The sequence below is a fragment of the Mustelus asterias genome, chromosome 1, assembly GCF_964213995.1.
Source record: "Mustelus asterias chromosome 1, sMusAst1.hap1.1, whole genome shotgun sequence".
Taxonomy (NCBI): domain Eukaryota; kingdom Metazoa; phylum Chordata; class Chondrichthyes; order Carcharhiniformes; family Triakidae; genus Mustelus; species Mustelus asterias.
This window is the reverse complement of record NC_135801.1, coordinates 35090187-35108601: the sequence shown is the minus strand read 5'-3', so window position 1 is coordinate 35108601 and position 18415 is coordinate 35090187. Positions and strand designations below refer to the sequence as shown.

The window sequence follows — 18415 nt, the reverse complement described above, 5'->3', positions numbered from 1 at the left end:
AGACTCGATGGGCCGAATGGCCTCTTTCTGTACTGTAGGGTTTCTAAGATTCTAAGATTTCCGCTTGATTAAACAGATATGCAGTTTTTGATGAAGGGTTATCTAGACTAAAAATGTTAGCTCTATTCTCTCTCCACGGATGCTGTCAGACCTGCTGAGATTTTCCAGCATTTTCTGTTTTTGTTTCAGATTCCAGCATCTGCAGTATTTTGCTTTTATACAGTTTTTTCCCTTGTTCACACAGGGAAAATCCCCTAGGGCATCATGCTAATTGGATTTCTAATTCCTGCAATTCCTAGTGCAAAGGTCCGTAGAAAGTCTCTTTATAAGTTCATTTGCATCGCAAGTTGGCGTGCATTAACACTGCAGTGAAGTTGCTGTGAAAATCCCCTAGTCGTCACACTCTGGCGCCTGTTTGGGTACACTGAGGGAGAATTTAGCATGGCCAATACACCTAACCAGCATATCTTTGGACTGTGGGAAGAAACCGGAACACTGTAGGAGGAAACCTATGCAGACACAGGGGAAATGCGCAAACTCCACATAGACATTGGGCGGCACGGTAGCACAGTGGTTAGCACTGCTGCTTCACAGCTCCAGGGACCTGGGTTCGATTCCCGGCTTGGGTCACTGACTGTGTGGAGTTTGCACATTCTCCTCGTGTCTGCGAGGGTTTCCTCCGGGTGCTCTGGTTTCCTCCCACAGTCCAAAGATGTGCGGGTTAGGTTGATTGGCCATACTAAAATTGCCCCTTAGTGTCCTGGGATGTGTAGATTAGAGGGATTAGCGGGTAAAATATGTAGGGATATGGGGGTAGGGCCTGGGTGGGATTGTGGTCGGTGCAGACTCGATGGGCCGAATGGCCTCTTTCTGTACTGTAGGGTTTCTATGATTCTATGATTCTATGATAGACAGTGATCCAAGCTGGGAATTGAACCCGGGTCCCTGGCACTGTGAGGTAGTAGTGCTAATCACTGTGCCACCATGTGAAATGAATGGCTGGCCCCATTTGTTTGCTACTAAAGGCATTTATAAAAATAAACTCGCCTTTTCTACATATTTTAACCTTTATTTGTGCATGTGCTGGGACGTTTCACTGCATGTCAGGATATAATACACTAAAAGTCAGTTTTAAAGGCATTTATGGCCTTTCACTTTGCTCTCTTGGGTGGAGCCCTTTATACTATTGCAACCCTGTACATGTTATGGTTGGAACAAAACTAAAGCCAGAGAGCAGCAATTACTCCATTTCACAATTGCAAACTCGTTATTGCAGCCAAGTTCTCTATCCAGAATGCTCATTTGAATCCAGTGTGTATAACGCCCAAGGCAGGGCAAAACTGACAGACTTCACTATGGAAAGCAGGTCTGCCTGAGGTTAAAGAAATGAGAGTGCTCAGTTACTCAAAGTAACTTGCAGGAAGAGCTCGTTGCCAGAAACGTGGCAGGGAAATGTTTACCGGTAAAATATGTAAATCAATGCCTTATACCTGCAAGCAATTCTATTCATAAATGCAACAGTATGACACACACAGGGTTGCGCAGATGGGCAGATTTGCAGGTATAAATGACAGTCTTGTATTATGCCAATGCTATTTCTCCAATTGCACTTAAACCAACAAGCCATAGAGCTAGAGTTTAATGGAGTTCCACAAACACTATCCCAACAACTCTAATGGAACCACACAGTTCTGTTTGCACCACATTTCAGACCATAGTAGCGATTATGTGCCATCAGTAATGCCACACAATGTGCTGCTTCCAAGAAGGGACAGAGGTAGAGCAAAAGCAGGCACCAAAGGACATGGCAACTTTAGATTATATCAGATCAGCCATGATCTCATTGAATGATGGAGCAGACTCGATGGGCCGAATGGCCTACTTCTGCTCCTGCGGCTTATGGTCTTATGGCAACTGAAGCATAGGTCAGTTTTAGGGATCCTGTTAGCCTTGCCCTCGGTGATGTAGGTTATTCCACCCGCATGTGAAATACGTGAATGGCATAGTGACAAAAAATCTTTACTTAAAATGAGGTTGAGTCAATATAGTTCTCAGCATTTTTTGGGAGGAAGGAATGTTAGCTCCAGCCACCTGGAGCGGCACATTGTTGAGCACTGCTGCCTCACAGCGCCAGGGACCCAGGTTCGATTCCCAGCTTGGGTCACTGTCTGTGAGGAATCTACACGTTGTGTGCGTGGGTTTCCTCCGGGTGCTCCGATTTCCTCCCATAGTCCAAAAGATGCACTGGTTAAGTGTATTGGCCACGCCAAATTGTCCCTCCGTGTACCCAAACTGGCGCCGGAGTGTGGCGACTAGGGGATTTTCACAGTAACTTCATTGCAGTGTTAATGTAAGACTAATTATGACACTAATAAATAAACTTCAAATTTTAAATAGTTGGATTTGACTTAAAGAGACCCTTTCCACCTCTGCAAGATGTGTGTCAGCATGGAAACACTTACTCTCAGTCTCAATTTCATCTGGACATTTCTTAACTCAGTTTTTGGATAATATATTTTGAATGTATATCAAGGTGAGAATTGTTGCTGCTGTAAATTTAAACAATTTACAAGTGCATCTTTATTCAGCTTTCTTAACAGTTCACATCTTACTCCACACAAGATTTTAGTTGTTCAAATACTGAGTTTCTTGACTTAATAGCACGCTTGCAATTGGTTTGACTTTACACCAGGGAGCCCGCCACAGGGGGATCAACATGGGCAGGACTGGAAGATCTCACCAATGAAAAATCCCACCCACAATGGCAAGGCAATTGCCAGAGATTATGTTGCACAGAGACAAGTGAACAATTGAAGTCAAGGACCTGTAATTATGCAGCAGGATCTGAGATCTCAGTCATTGTAGGTTGCTCAACATATATCCACTGGAGCATCAATTCTCCTGGGTAACAGTCTTCCGTAACAAGTGTGTGTGTGTGTCCAACATCCATTCCCCTTGGTATTTTATATGGTAGAAGACGAAGGTTCAGAGGCAGTTCCTGGAGGGAAGGCTGGTAGGGTTTGGCTGACAACCCGAGCAGGCAAACCTGTCCCAGTGATGGGAGAATGGTCATCTTCAATTTTGCACAAATCTTGTGTGTATAGAATTGGCCTTAATATCCTCGGCATGTCTTTCCATGACCCTGGTATCCATGGTCATGAATGTCCAAGTCTTCTTCTTCATGCCTATTCCATTCATTCTCATCCAGGGAGGAGTGTTGCTTTTCTCTGTTGTCCTGATGCGAGGGTTTGCCACGTTGCATGTCGTGCAATACACATCATATCATGACTACCCATGAAACTCTCTCTGTTACAGACCGCAAAGTCCCTATGGACATGTCAAGAGATTGGAAAGTCATTTTTAAAAGGCCAATGGTCTGTTTGATGATGGCTTTGCTGGGGGTTTGGGCTCATTCGCTGTGCTGTGGGAACCCTCACTGGTGTTATCCACCAGGTCCAAAGTGGATAGCTCTCGTCACCCAGGATCCAGTCATCAATCCGGCCAGGGAAACGAGCACAACTCTACATGATCCTTCACTTGTTGCAGAAAAGTTGCATGTTAAGAGAGTGCGATTCCTTGTGATCCACGCCTGCTTCTGGCTGTTTCCATGGAACTGACTCATGGCAACATGAGTGCAGTCAATTACTTCTTGGCAATCGAGTGATGATAGTGAAGTCCAATACCCTGACCTTCTGACTGTTGTCACCTGTGGTGAACATAATGATCTCACTGGTCCCATTTTACTCATTGTAGGTGGCACTGATTGCCTCTTTGATATGCCTGTGTGTGGTAGCCTGCGGGTTGCCTTAACCATGGAGATCTGGAAGCAGCTGTGATGAGAAAGCTGAGCAGTGAAGTTACTTTGAGAGGCACTGGCATGGGGTTGCTGCCAAATCCATGTGGCTGCAAGTCTCACTGTGGATTCCAGCAGATTTTGATGACCACTTCCCAGGATAGCCTCACTGGCATGGCCTCTCGGATAGCTGGAAATAATTTGTCCACATTTTTAAAAGTTCATTTGTGGGATCTGAGCATCACTGGCTAGGCCAGAATTTAGTGCCCATCTGTAATTGTCACAGAGAAGGTGGTGGTAAGCTGCCTTCTGGAACCGCTGCAGTCCATGTGGTATAGGTACACCCACAGTGTGTTAGGAAGGGAGCTCCAGGATTTTGACCCAGCGACGGTGAAGAAACGACGATGTATTTCCAAGTCAGGATGGTGAGTGGCTTGGAGTGGAAACTCCAGGGGGTGGTGTTCCCATGTGTCTGCTGCTCTTGCCCTTCCAGGTGGTGGTGGTCATAGGTTTGAAAGGCGCTTGTCTGAGGAACTTGGCGAGTTCCTGCAATGCATTTTGTTGATGGGCTGCTACTATTTGAGGGTGATTAAGGTGGAGGAAGCGAATGTTTGTGGATGGAGTACCAATCAAGTGGACTGCTTTGTCCTGGATGATGTCAAGCTTCTTGAGTGATTTTGGGAGCGGCATTCATCCAGACAAGTTAAGATGATTCTATCACATTCCTGACTTATAATGTGTATTGCAGTAAATAAATATATAAGTGTGTAAAGACTGACTCCAGTTCTATCCTTCACCAACAGGCTTTTTGGAATAGAACAGTTTTGACTAGTGAATGAAGAGCCGAGCCAGCAGATCCCTTTGTCCTAGATGGTGTCAAGCTTCTTGTGTATTGATTGTTGGAGCTGTAGCCATCCAAGTAAATTGGTTATACCTTGTAGGTAGTAGTGAAGCTTTGGAGAAGTCACATGAGACCTGCACCAAAGTATACAAAGCCTCTGACCTGCTCTCGTAGCAATATCCTTTACGTAACTGATTCAGTTGATTTTCTGGTCAATAGTGTTAGGGACCAGATCAGAAACTCCAAGATACATTATGAAGTTAGACCCCAACTATTTTTATATTTTGGCATTAGTGTAAGGAAATGGGGTTTCATAGAAACATAGAAAACAGGTGCAGGAGTAGGCCATTCGACCCTTTGAGCCTGCACCACCATTCAATATGATCATGGCTGATCATGTACTTTCAGTATCCCACACCTGCTTTCCCTCCATATCCCTTGATCCCTTTAGCTGCAAGGGCCACATCCAACTCCCTCTTAAACATTCTAATGAACTGGCCGCAATAGCTTTCTGTGGCAGAGAATTCCACAAGTTGACAACTCTCTGAGTGAAGAACTTCTTCCTCATCTTCTGAATGGCTTACCCCTTATTCTTTACTGAGACCCCTAGTTCTGGACTTCCCAAACATCGGGAACATTATAACCGCATCTAGCCTGTCCAGTCCCATCAGGATTTTCACTCCAGGTGTGATTCTATTGACACACTAGGAAGTTTTATCAAAACAAATTTTATTTTAACAATACAGTTTAAATACAATGAATGAAATACCAATTGAAATACTTAATATGACATGATATGATTCTTAACTGATAATCTATCTCTATTCGTTCCAATTTAAGCAATATTCCTCATAGACTCAAAATCTTCTTCAAAACCGGTTAGCAAACAACACAGGTGTACATGTTTTTACTTGTTCACAGTCCTAGAGCCTTTAAACGCTTCTGGAGAGAGATACAGAGAGATGCGCGTCACTCATGGTAGCACTGCTGCCTCACAGCTCCAGGGACCCAGGTTCAATTCCAGCTTTGGGTAACTGTCTGTGTGGAGTTTACACATTCTCCCCATGTCTGCGTGGGTTTCCTTCGGGTGCACCGGTTTCCTCCCACAGTTCAAAGATGTGCAGATTAGATGGATTGGCCATGGTAAATGTGTGGGGTTACAAGGATATGGTTGGGGAGAGGGCCTGGGTAAGATACTCTGTCAGTGCAGACTTGATGGGCCGAATGACTTTTTCAGCACTGGAGGCATTCTATGATTCTGACACTCAAACAGCAGCCTCCAGAGAGAGAGAGAAATACCGCTTACTTCTTTCAGGATCAAGCAGAAACGGAATTGTTTTTTCTTGTAAGCTTAGCTCCGCCCATTCACATAACTCTGTTTCTTGTCAATCAATCTGATTAAATGTTACTCTGAAACCCCTGGGGAAAAACCAAAAACAAACAAAAATTTAGCATTAGCTCAGATTAAAACAAACACCCCATTATCTAGGATCAATTATTCTCCTGTATTCTCAGCATGGAACTGCCAGGTTTGCAGACAAATTGGTGCTGTGCAAACAGAACTGAATTTTAACATACCCCGCACAAGAAACATGATATAAATACATTTCTTAAAAGCACAGACAGTATCATCACAATAGTGACCCCAAGAAGGTTCGTGTGCGGGAAAGTAAAATCAAGATGATGTGTCTGCCTCTCTCTTGTTGAGAGACAGTCATTGACTGGCACTTGTGTGGTGCATATGTTATTTGTCACTGTCCAGCTCAAGCTAAATGTTGTCCAGATTTTGCTGCATGTGGGCATGGACTGCTTCATTATCTGAGGCATTGTGAAAGGAGCAGAACATTGTGCTCTAAACAGAAACCAACTTCACATCTGAATTTTTCAAGGGAAAGATATAAAGCACTGAGCTGTTTTTGCATTAATTCAATAAGTTTGAAAAATAAGTTTGGGGCGTTCGCCCCAAAACCGGAGAATCCCGCCCGAGGTCAATGGATCTTTGCGTGGTCTGCCCCCCGCCCTCTACAATTCCTGTGGCGGGCAGGATGGGAGAATTCCCCCCAAAATATGTGACCCAGAAGATCCAACGGGAATTGATTGCACATCATTAGGAGACATGGTGAAATGATTCCTATCAGTGGAATGCGTATCTGCAAAAATATAAATTGTTCTGGAAAGACAGCATTCAGAGAATGGAAAGCAATGTGGCATTGGATATAAATTTCAGCTTTGAGGCACAATGAGAGAAAATGATCGCACAGAGGTGGAATTAGTTCAGGTAGAACCATAACAGAGTAAACTATTACTGGGGGTCTGCTAAAGATCACCAGGCCAGGGTGAAAGCCTTAATATGAAATGATGAGCTGAGATAGGGATGGTGACTGATGAGGGATCAAATACATTAGTTGCACATTTTAACTTACCAAAAGTTGACTGGGGCATTAATACCTCAACTTGTACGATGGGGCAGGTATTTCTAGAGTTAATAAAGGATTAAAGACTGTTTTATGACTCAGTTGTAAAAGAGCCAACAAGGGGAGAAAACACTCTGGATTTGATTATGAGTAATAAGCACAGTCAAATCTCCAGTACTGAGGTGGGTGAGGCTTTAAAGTACCGGTAGTTATAATGTGGTACAAAAACAGAAAATGCTGGAAAACCTCAGCAGGCCTGACAGCATCTGCGGAGAGAGAACAGAGCCAACGTTTCGAGTCTGGATGATTGAGCAGCGGGGTGGCGCAGAATGCCAATGCCCAGGGGGCACTTTGGCTCTGCCCACCAGGCATGGGGCAGTGCCAAGAGGACAGGAGGCTGATGGGGGGGGGGGGGGGGGGGGAGTGCTGGTGGGGTTATTGGTGAGGTGGGGGGGGGTCCCACTACCACTCTGCAGAGAGAATTGGTGGGGGAAGGAGGCCAGTGATTGGGTCTGGCCATCTGGGCGGGGGGAGGGGGGGGGGCGTCAGCCTGCTTGGGGGGTCGGGACTGAAAGGAGAGGGATTGGGGCTGTGGGTGGGTGGGACTGTGGTGGGGGGGGGGGGCATTGGGACTGCAGGGGGTAGGGTGGGGGGAGAGAGATCAGGGCTGCAGGGAGGGGGGGTGGTCAAAGCTGGTCCGGGCATGCATGGGGCTGTCCAGTGATTGAGCTGGCCCGCGATCGGGAGGCAGCAGACAGGGGCCACTGCGCATGCGTCGATCTCGGCACTGACAGATTGGCGCATGCACAGTGGCCCACTCAGCGCTATGCTGCCAGCCTCTCCAGCGGGGATGGGCCCCGTCCACTGATTTCTGGAGTGATTCACGCTATGGCACTCTGCAATGCACAGAGTGTGGGATATTCTTCTCTGAACCTCCACTGAAAAGAACAATGTGAATTACTCCAGTTTTCCCACAAATTCGACACTTAAGAGTTTTTGGGGAGAATTCCACCCCTGGTTTTTGAACTGGGGTTAACTGGAGCCAGGGTGGGTCTACTCAAACTAATTTAATACAGGACTCTTACATTTAGGAAGGAATGGAAAACTTTTGTTCTATTAGTATCTACAGGATTCAATCCCAGATTATTGAAAGGCCACTGTGCTAATTCACGAGAAGAAGTTTCACAACACCAGGTTAAAATCCAACAGGTTTATTTGGTAGCACAAGCTTTCGGAGGAGCGACACTCCGAAAGCTTGTAATACCAAATAAACCCGTTGGACTTTAACCTGGTGTTGTGCGACTTCTTACTGTGCTTACCCCAGTCCAAAGCCGGCATCTCCACATCATGGATAATTCACTTTAACAGCAAGCCTGCCAGTAAACGTGAACGAATACCAAACAATTGCACAATTACAATAACAGATTATGGTTTTTTTTGCTACTTTTATTTTTATGGGGCATGCGTTAGTTGTACCACAAATGACCTTGCCCAGGGTGATGTATACTGCTGTTAACTGCTCTGTCAAATGCCTCAACAAGCAATGAAATCTGCTTCCAATATTTGATCAATTGCATGAAAGGACACGTGTGTAGCAGAGGACATTTATATTCATTAGGCAGGTGCTTTTGACTTTGAACAAAATGTGTGACATTGATTCCGCATTCCGTTCTACATCGTCACCGCATTTCCGTTCGATTGAATTCAAAATTACCTCAGAGAGTGGCATGAACCTTCCAAATCTAAAATGGAGTGCTCCTGCAATATATGTTCAACTCTTTAAAAAGAAATTAAACCAATATCAGACTTAGAACTGAAGAAATGTATGAATTTCAAGGAATATTCATGCAAGTATCCAATTTTCCTTACAGCAGCACTAAAGACGGCAGACATATTTGACAAATAAAACATAATCTTAAGGTTCACAGCTTCTTATCAGCAGGGTTTCTGTCAGCTGCACAGTAAAGCCTTCAGTTCTTGCCTATCTGCCCTTAAACATACTGCTAACACTGTGTAGCCACTAGATTTCTCCCCTTATTCAGTATCTTCCCATTTACACCCAGTGCTGTTCCGATGCCCTCCGCCACTTTAACAGTTTCCACTTTCCTGACACAATCTGCAGGCGTGTTTGTTCCATTTCCTGAACCTCTGCTTTAAACCTTTCCTTTCTTTCCCAGAGCTAGGGTTTCCCTTTCTTTTCACTTTCCACACACCCCAGCTTCTATATTCACTGGATCATTGTCTGCCAATCCTGCCACTTCGAGCATGACGGCACCATCAAACACATCTTTCCTTTCACTCTGCTTTCAGAATTCGGAAGGGACTATTCCCTCTGCTACACCTTGGTCTAGTTGTCATCCCCAACTTGTCATCTCTTGCAAACACTTTTACTCCTTTTGCCTCCTCCCTTCTGACCATTCAGGGTCCCAGTCACTCTGCCCAAGTGAATCAACGGTTTTCTTGTACCTGCAGTGGGTGAAACACACAGCCAATAAGGAGCTGTGTCAGTAACACAGCATGCTAAGGAACACGAGTGCGTATAATGGGCAGTCAGCGGCTGCTTAATCCACCATCATTGGAGCTTCATAAAAGGGAGAAGCCAGCATTCATAGTGAACGGCTACTGCTGATGGGAGCAACACTTTGAAGAAAGTACTTTGGATTGTAACTAGGGGCCAGTTAAGGGCCTAATTCTGCCTCTATCTCCACTGTATGATGGGCAGTACAAAGTAGCACAAGGTAGGCCAGCCTGTTTTTTCACCACCTGGGTGAAAAAACAGGAAGGAAGCGGGGGGCCGACTTTGGGAGGGTGCCCTATGCACATCATGAGCACCTCCCCCAACATGTTATCCCCCTTCAGTTCCTCTGTCCTGGCCTCCAAAACCCAAGACCCCATCTCTAAACCTCCTGTCCCCAGGGTTCCTGATCCACTCAAAAAGCCTCGATGATCTGGCATCTATAACACTTCTTCCCGAGACCCCCTTGCAGTGGGTACCACTTGTTTCTGGAACTATTGGGACTATGATGGGGAGATGCCGGCGTTGGACTGGGGTAAACACAGTAAGAAGTTTAACCTGGTGTTGTTAAACTTCTTACTATTGAGACTACTCAGCTGATGGCCAGTCAGGTTGGTTTGCAGCTCATGAGGGCAAGACTTCTTGTTCCTGAGGGGCAGAAGTCCCACAATCATCTTGTCCAGTCTGCTCCATGTGGATCATTGCTGTGAGCCAGCTTTTTTTAAAGGTTGGTCAGTTTGAGATCAACTTTTATATTGGCAAGGGTGGATGGGGTTGGGGAGGAGGGCAGCAAAACCTTCCCCCAGAAAATCCAGCTCTAAGTCTGTAAGCTTCCATCCATTTTTACAACTCTTTCTGTTTCTCCTTTCACAGATACTGCCTGCCTGGTTGAGTATTCCTCACATTTCTGTTTTAATTTCAGCAGCTACAGAATATAAAGTTTTATGAAACAAATTGGGCCAACCAGAGGCAAGCAGTTATATAAAGGAAAATGTACCAGCTGCCAGCATCTATAGATAGAATTAAAAAGAAGATAGAGAAAAATGGCTGTACAGATTGAGGGATTTAAAAAAAAATCATTTGACAGGCCATGAGAATCGCTGGCTGGGCCAGCATTTATTGCCGATCCCTAACTGCCCTCCAGCTCAGAAGACATTTCAGAGTCAACCGCATAGCAGTGGCTCTGAAGTCACATGTAGGCCAGACAGGTCAGATTTCCTTCCCTAATGAACATTAGTGAACCAGATGGGTTTTTACGACAAACGTCAATGGTTTCATGGTCATCATTAGACTTTTAATTTCAGATTTTTATTGAATGCAAGTTTAACCATCTGCCTTGGTGGGATTTGAACCCGGGTCCCCAGATCTTGCTCTGGATCTCTGGATTACTAGTCCAGTGACAATAGCACTGCGCCACTGCCTTCCCTGTATTGTCACTGAGGCAGGAAGCTCGAGTCAAAACATTTTCAGACTTGGCAAACCCGCCTCTTTAAAAGGGCCCTCTGTCTACCACCTCACCACCTTTTTGTTCCGGGGGAGGTAGGATGGAGTCGGGACCATCACTTCCAGAGGCAGCAATGTAGTCAGACAAGTGCTGAGGTGGCCTTGTTAGAGGACCAGTTTGGGTTCTCTGAGATGTTGGGGCAGTTGTATGAAAGGATGTTAGATCCTCTAGCCCACACCCACTGATCTACTCCCATGCCCCCACACCTACATTCTAGCTCCATTCCCCCATAATTTCCATGCCCCTGTCACACTCCATGCCACTCACCACATATCCACCATGGGGAGACCTCAAGTGCCATGTGGAGAAGAAAAAAATTAAACGATTAAAATCTAAGCGGGCCCTCATCATACACATTTCATACCGAAAAAAAACCCTTCTTCATGAAACACTTTCAAAAAATGTAAGATCTCTTCAAGTGGTCAATCTGCTGTAAAAACAAACATCTGTCATTAACCACATCAAAAACAACTGATTCTTTAATAGCTTCTTAGTATTGCCAATCAAAATGTGAATTCAGCACACTTCAGAAATGGTTTTGAAGCTTCTGAAACTCAGCCAACCCTTCATAATACGCTTAGCTGTAATAATAACCCTGAGAAAATGTCAACAATTATGTCTATTGGAACTGCAGGAACAGATGGATAGTATTTTTTTTCTATCTACTCCAGATGGCCTGCCAATTAATGGAGTTCAGCAATGGGTGTCTGCTCTTTCACTCTGACTGCAGCCTGTTTTTCTTTCATTATAAAGGGCAGGGAATTTAAATCACTCAGATCATGACATAAAAACAGACTCTATCTGTCCTTCAAGGGTATTTATATCTCCTCCATAAAATTGTGGTTCCCACGCCATGGATTCAGGCCATTGGAAAAGTGAAAATTGGGTTTGTTTAAGTTCAGCACTAATGTCAAACAACCTGCTGAGCTCAGGTTTCCTGCCTCTTGTGTATTGCACTGACTAAGACTAATACATGGTCAGCTGCCTGTAACTATTAGTCAACTAACTGTGCGAAAGTCTGACCCCAAGACATTGACTGAAGGATTACAGCAAGAAGTGACAATCTGGAATTGTGCTCAAGGTCAAAGGTTGAGTTCAATGCTGTATATGCAAATTATTTAATCCATTAACAAAACGAAATGCAACATACTGTCAGTATCCTTTAGTGGCTTGATGTAATAGGTCCTGCAGACTTCCTCCTTTCTCAGTGGGACCATGGCACAAACTCTTACTTTGGTTTTATTTTAAGGATTAAATTGGGTGACAACACCAGAATCATTCATGGTACAGCAATGGGCACCTCACCCTACAATGTAACAGGAAGTTGAAAATGTATGATTTGTTACCATCAGTAAATGAAAAGGAACCTGGACTTTTTCAAGCTGGCGATCTTGGCAGCCACCTTCCGGATCTTTGCATAATTGATGAAACCTCTCGTGAAAAGCAAAAAACCTGTAACGTACCAGGAGAGGGGAACAGTTACACGTATGATTCACATTTCAAACTCACAAAAATTTCATCAACAGTGAGTAAGGCATCTTTTCTTTGGTAGTCACTGGTTACAAAAATATTACTGGGAGTTAGGATGTGTTCATCTTTTCTAAGATGTGGAGATGCCGGCGTTGGACTGGGCTGGGCACAGTAGGAAGTCCCACAATACCAGGTTAAAGTACAACAGATTTATTTGGAATCACAAGCTTTCGGAGCGCTGCTCCTTCATCAGGTGAGTGGGATGCCCATTGGACTTTAACCTGGTGTGAGACTTCTTACTGTGCCCATATTTTTTAACACAAGAAGAAATGAACCATAAATTCTTCTGTCCTATGAGGCAAACCTGCTGCTCAGACAATAAAATACACTTTAGGTGATGGGTTGCTAAATTGAATTTGGTATTTAGAAGGGGTTTTGGAGGCACATCAATAAAATTTCCCCACCAAGAAAGCTCCAGAGCCTCCAAGCTAGGGATTCTCCAGTTGAAACAACAGTTTAGCCCACATGCAGCTCAGGACACAATCATGGTGAAGGAGTTGCTCGGAGCAGCCATCGTTTAGCAGCTGAAGATTACTTGCACAGCATTTTGAAGATGAACACTTGATCTAATGTCTTCCTCTAAAAGTGACCAGCCTGGGAATAAATAAGTTGCAGTGAATTCTGAGTGCTATTTAAAGGTACATTACCTTTTACTCCTCATTTGCTGCTGGAGATTTGACGAAGATTTTTGAACCCCCATCTGGAGACTTTCTGGTTCATTTAGACAAGACTTTCCCAGTGATCTATCAAGATTTCTTTGGGAAATGTTCTGAGGACTTCATTTGAAAAGAGTGGGCGCTGTGCCACTCTCCCGAACTGGATACCTTTTAGGAGTCGCCGGGAGAAAGGGAGTGCTTGGTCGGGGGCATATTGCTAGGATATGTGCTAGATCAGACAGCGCAAGCTACTATAGGAGTGAGAGACAGGAAGGTGAGGTGATATCCTTGCACCCAGCAGGTATAGGACTTCCTTCCATCTCTGGACCTCCTCTAACAAGACCTCCAGTCTGAGAACCTGGTCCCACTGTGTGTCAGCCTCAAAATAAGGGGGAGTCAGTTTAGGACAGAGTTGAGGAGGAACTTCTTCTCTCAGAGGGTAGTGAATCTCTGGAATTCTCTGCCCATTGAAGCAGTGGAGGCTACCTCATTAAATATGTTTAAGTCACAGGTAGATAGATTTCTGATCAATAAGGGAATTAAGGGTTATGGGGAGCGGGCGGGTAAGTGGAACTAAACCACTATCAGATCAACCATGATCTTATTGAATGGCGGGGCAGGCTCGAGGGACTAGATGGCCTACTCCTGCTCCTATTTCTTTTCTTCTTATGTTCAGACAGGGCTATCCATATCTTTGGTGGAAGTAAGTGAGTGGAGTCCACAGATATCGCTCCACAAAAACATTGTCTGATCAGTGCTTGAGTGATAAACTTGTAGGTGATTTTTATTTATTAGTCACAAGAGGTTTACATTAACACTGCAATGAAATTACTGTGAAAATCCCCTACTCGTCACACTCCGATGCCTGTTTGGGTACATTGAGGGAGAATTTAGCATGGCCAATACACCTACCCAACATGTCTTTCGGACTGTGGGAGGAAACTGGAGCACCCGGAGGAAAGGTATCGGTGACATGGGGAGAATGTGCAAACTCCACACCGTGACCCAAGGCAGGAATCGAACGCGGGTCCATGATGCTGTGAGGCAGCAGTGCTAACCACTGTGCCACCGTTTTAACACCTGTGAACAAATTTAAATTATAATCAGCAATCAGGTCAAAAATTGCATGCTTAAACTGGACTTTCAAACAAGCGTGTCTCATTAGAACAGCATCCATTTAATGCCTGCTTCCACCAAAATAACTGCTGGTGTTTAAAATGGCATTATTTTAACTCTTGCTATGAGGAAATAAAGTGGATCTTTTTATGACATTCATGACAAATATGCCTGAGGTACAGCAAAATATTGCACAATATTTTACCCCAGAACAAAAGCTCTGCTGATTGCTTTGCACAGTGCAGTAGCTTGTCAAGATACTGTTCCGAAAGATGTTCGGACCTGATTCATGTTCCTTAATTCACCAAAAACAGGAGTTTGTTATCCTGGCTGATCCCAATGGGAAAGAAAACATTTCTCCAAGACAGAGGGAGGGAAGTCCAAAGAGGAAAAGCAAGCCGTGGTATCATACTGCCCAGTCATTAACATGGTCAATACCCAGGGAGAAACAGGATATTTGTATATTATGAATGAAGTGCCCAACTCCATGGAACTTCCTACACCCATCTGAAGGCCCACCCAAAGAGCACAACAGTCACAAATGGGGCAGAGACAAAAGTGTTCCTTTTTTTAACATTTAGACATGCTGTGGCATTGAAAGTCCTGGCCAAGATTTGGCCATAACCAAAGATTCTGAAGACACTGAAATGCTGTTTCCCTGGCTAGAAGCATCTGGATGTGGAGATGCCAGCCAGCGTTGGACTGGGGTGAACACAGTAAGAGTTTTAACAACACCAGGTTAAAGTCCAACAGGTTTATTTGGTAGCAAACACCATTAGCTTTCGGAGTCAAAAGCTAATGGTGTTTGCTACCAAATAAACCTGTTGGACTTTAACCTGGTGTTGTTAAAACTCTTACCAGAAGCATCTGGAACATGGAAGGCAGGGTGTCTGGGTAAGGGCTAAGCACTCAAGACCGAGCTGAGCAGAAATGTCTTCACTCAAGGAGTAGCGAAGCTTTGGAACCAGGCTGTGGATACTCCATCGTATATTTATAGCTGAGACAGAGAGATGTTTGGTCTCTCGGGGAACCGAGGGATGTGGGGAGCAGGTGGGGAAGTGGAGCTGGGGCTGAAGCTCAGCTATGGTTGTAGTGATTGGTCGAGTTGATGTAACGGGCTGGTCGTTCCTGCTTTTTCCAGGTCCGTCAAATGTAGCGCCGTGGGCGCGACCTGAAAATCCCGGCTTACGAACCGTCCCTGGACCGGTTAGTTCCTTGAAATCAAATCCAGTATTTTCTTCAGTAAGTAACGAGCAGCACATTCATTAAACACATGAGTCAGCCAACCAACTGCTGCTGACTGCTCGCCAAGTGACACCACAAGATGTGTCATCGAGGAAACTCCAAATCAAAACCAGTGAGAAAGGGAGGAAACCACAAATGACTATTTAAGAACACAACCACAAGTTAGTAAAGTAGTCACCCACAATAATACTGACAATCACCTTCACTAAATGAAAACAAGTTGTGCAGGAGGAAACCACTGTTTAAGAAAAAAAATCACAGTGCAATTTTTTCCTAATAAATTGTTCCCAGTCTTGCTTAGATTGCTGCCAACATTCTTGTTTTCTTAACAAGTACATCAACTTAATAATTTGAAAAATATTCAGAATCTCCGGCTATAGTGAATAACTTGGTGACGCAGTGAGCCATGATCATGAGCTGGCTGGCAGAGACAGACAGAGTACATTAGCAGGAATGCCATGTTAAGAAGTAGAGTGGCAATCATGAATTGTGAAATGTTGTTGTTTCATCAAAACCAAACAACCAAAAGCCTGTTTTCTGAAAAGCAGATTGAGTTAGGTTGCTGTGTCAAAGGAAAACATTGAGGAAATACTTTGATGTTGAGTGGTAAGCCATAGAGGAAGTAGTGATAAACTAGGCTTTGACAAAACAATTAAATAGAAAAACTTACACAAAGCATTCAAAGCTAAAAAAAATAACTTCTGTGACGTTAATTGATTCTTAGTGCATTAATTTGTCAAACTGGCTTTAGGTTCAAAACCACTTGACCTTCAGTCTCAGCCTTCATTCGTTTTATTTGGTTTGGCTTACCAAAATGCAGGCAAGCTTGATTATTCTATAACTAATGACGCCTGTGGCCAATATAAATAATGTACATGGAGCGAAGCTGTTAGTGGAAAACTGACACAAGATCAGTAGTGCGTATGCTGGAACCAGTAACAGAAGCAAGCTCCATTGGAAATGCCTTTAATACACAGCTCTGGGACTGACTTTTTTCTAACAAGGGACGAACATTCAATTAATTTGACCTTTGGATTCCGGGCCAACTACAAAATGTGGACAATCTATCACTGAATCGAGGAAGAAGATAAAGCATAGGCCAAAGACTCTCGATCCCAGTTCTACAATCTACAGGAGAAAAACAATATGGGTGCAAGTCTGATTAAGGCCCACTGTACCACAAAAACCTATTCAGCAACAACAAAACATGTGTTATGGCATTGTGAAACTCACCCAGCTGTTTTTTTTGACAGGATGCGACAAGTTCTGGAGAGAAAACCGACTGGAAAGAAACATGTCATTTTTCTCAACTGAACCAACACTCCACCATATTCTGATAAGGTTGCACCCAAGATATGTCTAGAGGATGTGTGAAGGGCAGAATCATGAACAGTACCTTAAACTGTCATTATCCTACATTCCCGATCAGGGACCTTACCACACCTCAACAGTCACCTTTCACAATAAGCCACCATTGACAAGGTGATCTAACACCAGACCAGCTGCACATTCTCAGTCTTCAACAAACAATGGTCATTTAGTATTAAAAAAAAGGCAAAGTATGATTCACGCCAGTAGGGGGAGTGGACAGAGTCTATTCACACCGGGAAGCTGGCTGCTGACTGCTAGAGGGCACAATTGCACATGCACCTTGATTGCACTGAGAGATCTGTCACTCCCCCCACCCCACTGAATATTGCCCTCTCCCCAACCATCCCCCTACACCCTCCTCTCCTGGACAATTGTGTCTCAGTCTCACTAATAATAATTAAATATAGATTTTAATATTTAAATCAGCCTTGCGCCCTTTCTAGGGGCAAGGCTGATCACTCCGGCTCCGCAGTGCCAGTAGTATCGCGAGAGGCGAGAAACTGGGCGCAAAGCATTTTTTCACTTCTCTCGCGATCTTATCAGTTCACCACGCTGATCGACTGGTGTGACGACTGGTAAGATCACCCCCTAGTGTACAGAGCAGTTGTCATCACCACACTCCTGTACAGCAGTGAGACCTAAACTCTGTATAAACAACACATAAGAACACGAGAGAAATTTCATTAGCAATGCCTCCACCACATCCTCCAGAATCAATGGGAGGTGCATTGGACAAATGCTAGTCCCTTACTGAAGCCAGCTCCACAAGTATTCAAGCAAAACTCTTGCAACATCAACTTTAATGGTCTGGACACGGTCTTAATGTTTAAAAAGTATCTCTCCTGCCCGATTGTATTTTTCTCAATTCTCAAAGGATCAAAGTCCAAGGTGAAGACAAAGAAAACTCTCCACGAAGTGTGCAGCATTGACATTAATGACTGGGAGGGGCTTTCTGCCGATCGTTCAAAATGGTGTCAACTTGTCTATCAAGCTGAATTCTGCTTTGAGTCCAAACGCCTGAATGAGGCAGAGCGGCAGCAGGGAAGGAAAGGAATGAGAGCATTCCTCAACCCACTATCTCATGGAACATCCTGCCCCATATGCCCGAAGGTGCGTGAGTCAAGAATCGGCCTGTTCAGTCACATGAAGGTCTGCGGCAGGAATTCCCATTGTCATCTTCAAATTAAGGGATAACCAAAAGTGCTGGTGGATTGGAGAATTATAAATGCTGCTCCCTTGTACACAAAAGGGTTTAAGGATGAATCCAGCAGCTACAGACCAGTCTGTTTAACCTCAATGGGGAGAAACCTTTCAGAAATTGGACAAAATTAGAATTCCTTTGAACAAGTCTGATTAACCAGTACACATTTTGAAAGGCAAATTGTTTCCAATTGGCTTGATTGAGTTTTCTGATGATGTAGCAGGGAGGA

General features: G+C 44.3%; 1 protein-coding gene across 6 annotated transcripts in view; it reads right to left on the bottom strand.

Moving 5' to 3' along the window:
- Window positions 1–18415, bottom strand: part of LOC144483369 (NEDD4 family-interacting protein 1-like) — a 380432-nt gene that overhangs the window by 272826 nt on the left and 89191 nt on the right. For 3 of the 6 annotated variants that reach the window (XM_078203892.1, XM_078203377.1, XM_078202907.1), the window contains exon 5: window positions 12414–12519. The exons of 1 other annotated variant lie outside the window; for it this stretch is intronic. In XM_078203892.1, the coding sequence (XP_078060018.1) occupies window positions 12416–12519 (104 nt within the window). In that variant the 3' untranslated portion in view covers window positions 12414–12415. Of the gene's footprint in view, window positions 1–5350; window positions 6054–12413; window positions 12520–18415 lie in introns of those variants that run through there. 2 more of the 6 variants (XM_078202302.1, XM_078205116.1) reach the window with 2 other exon arrangements.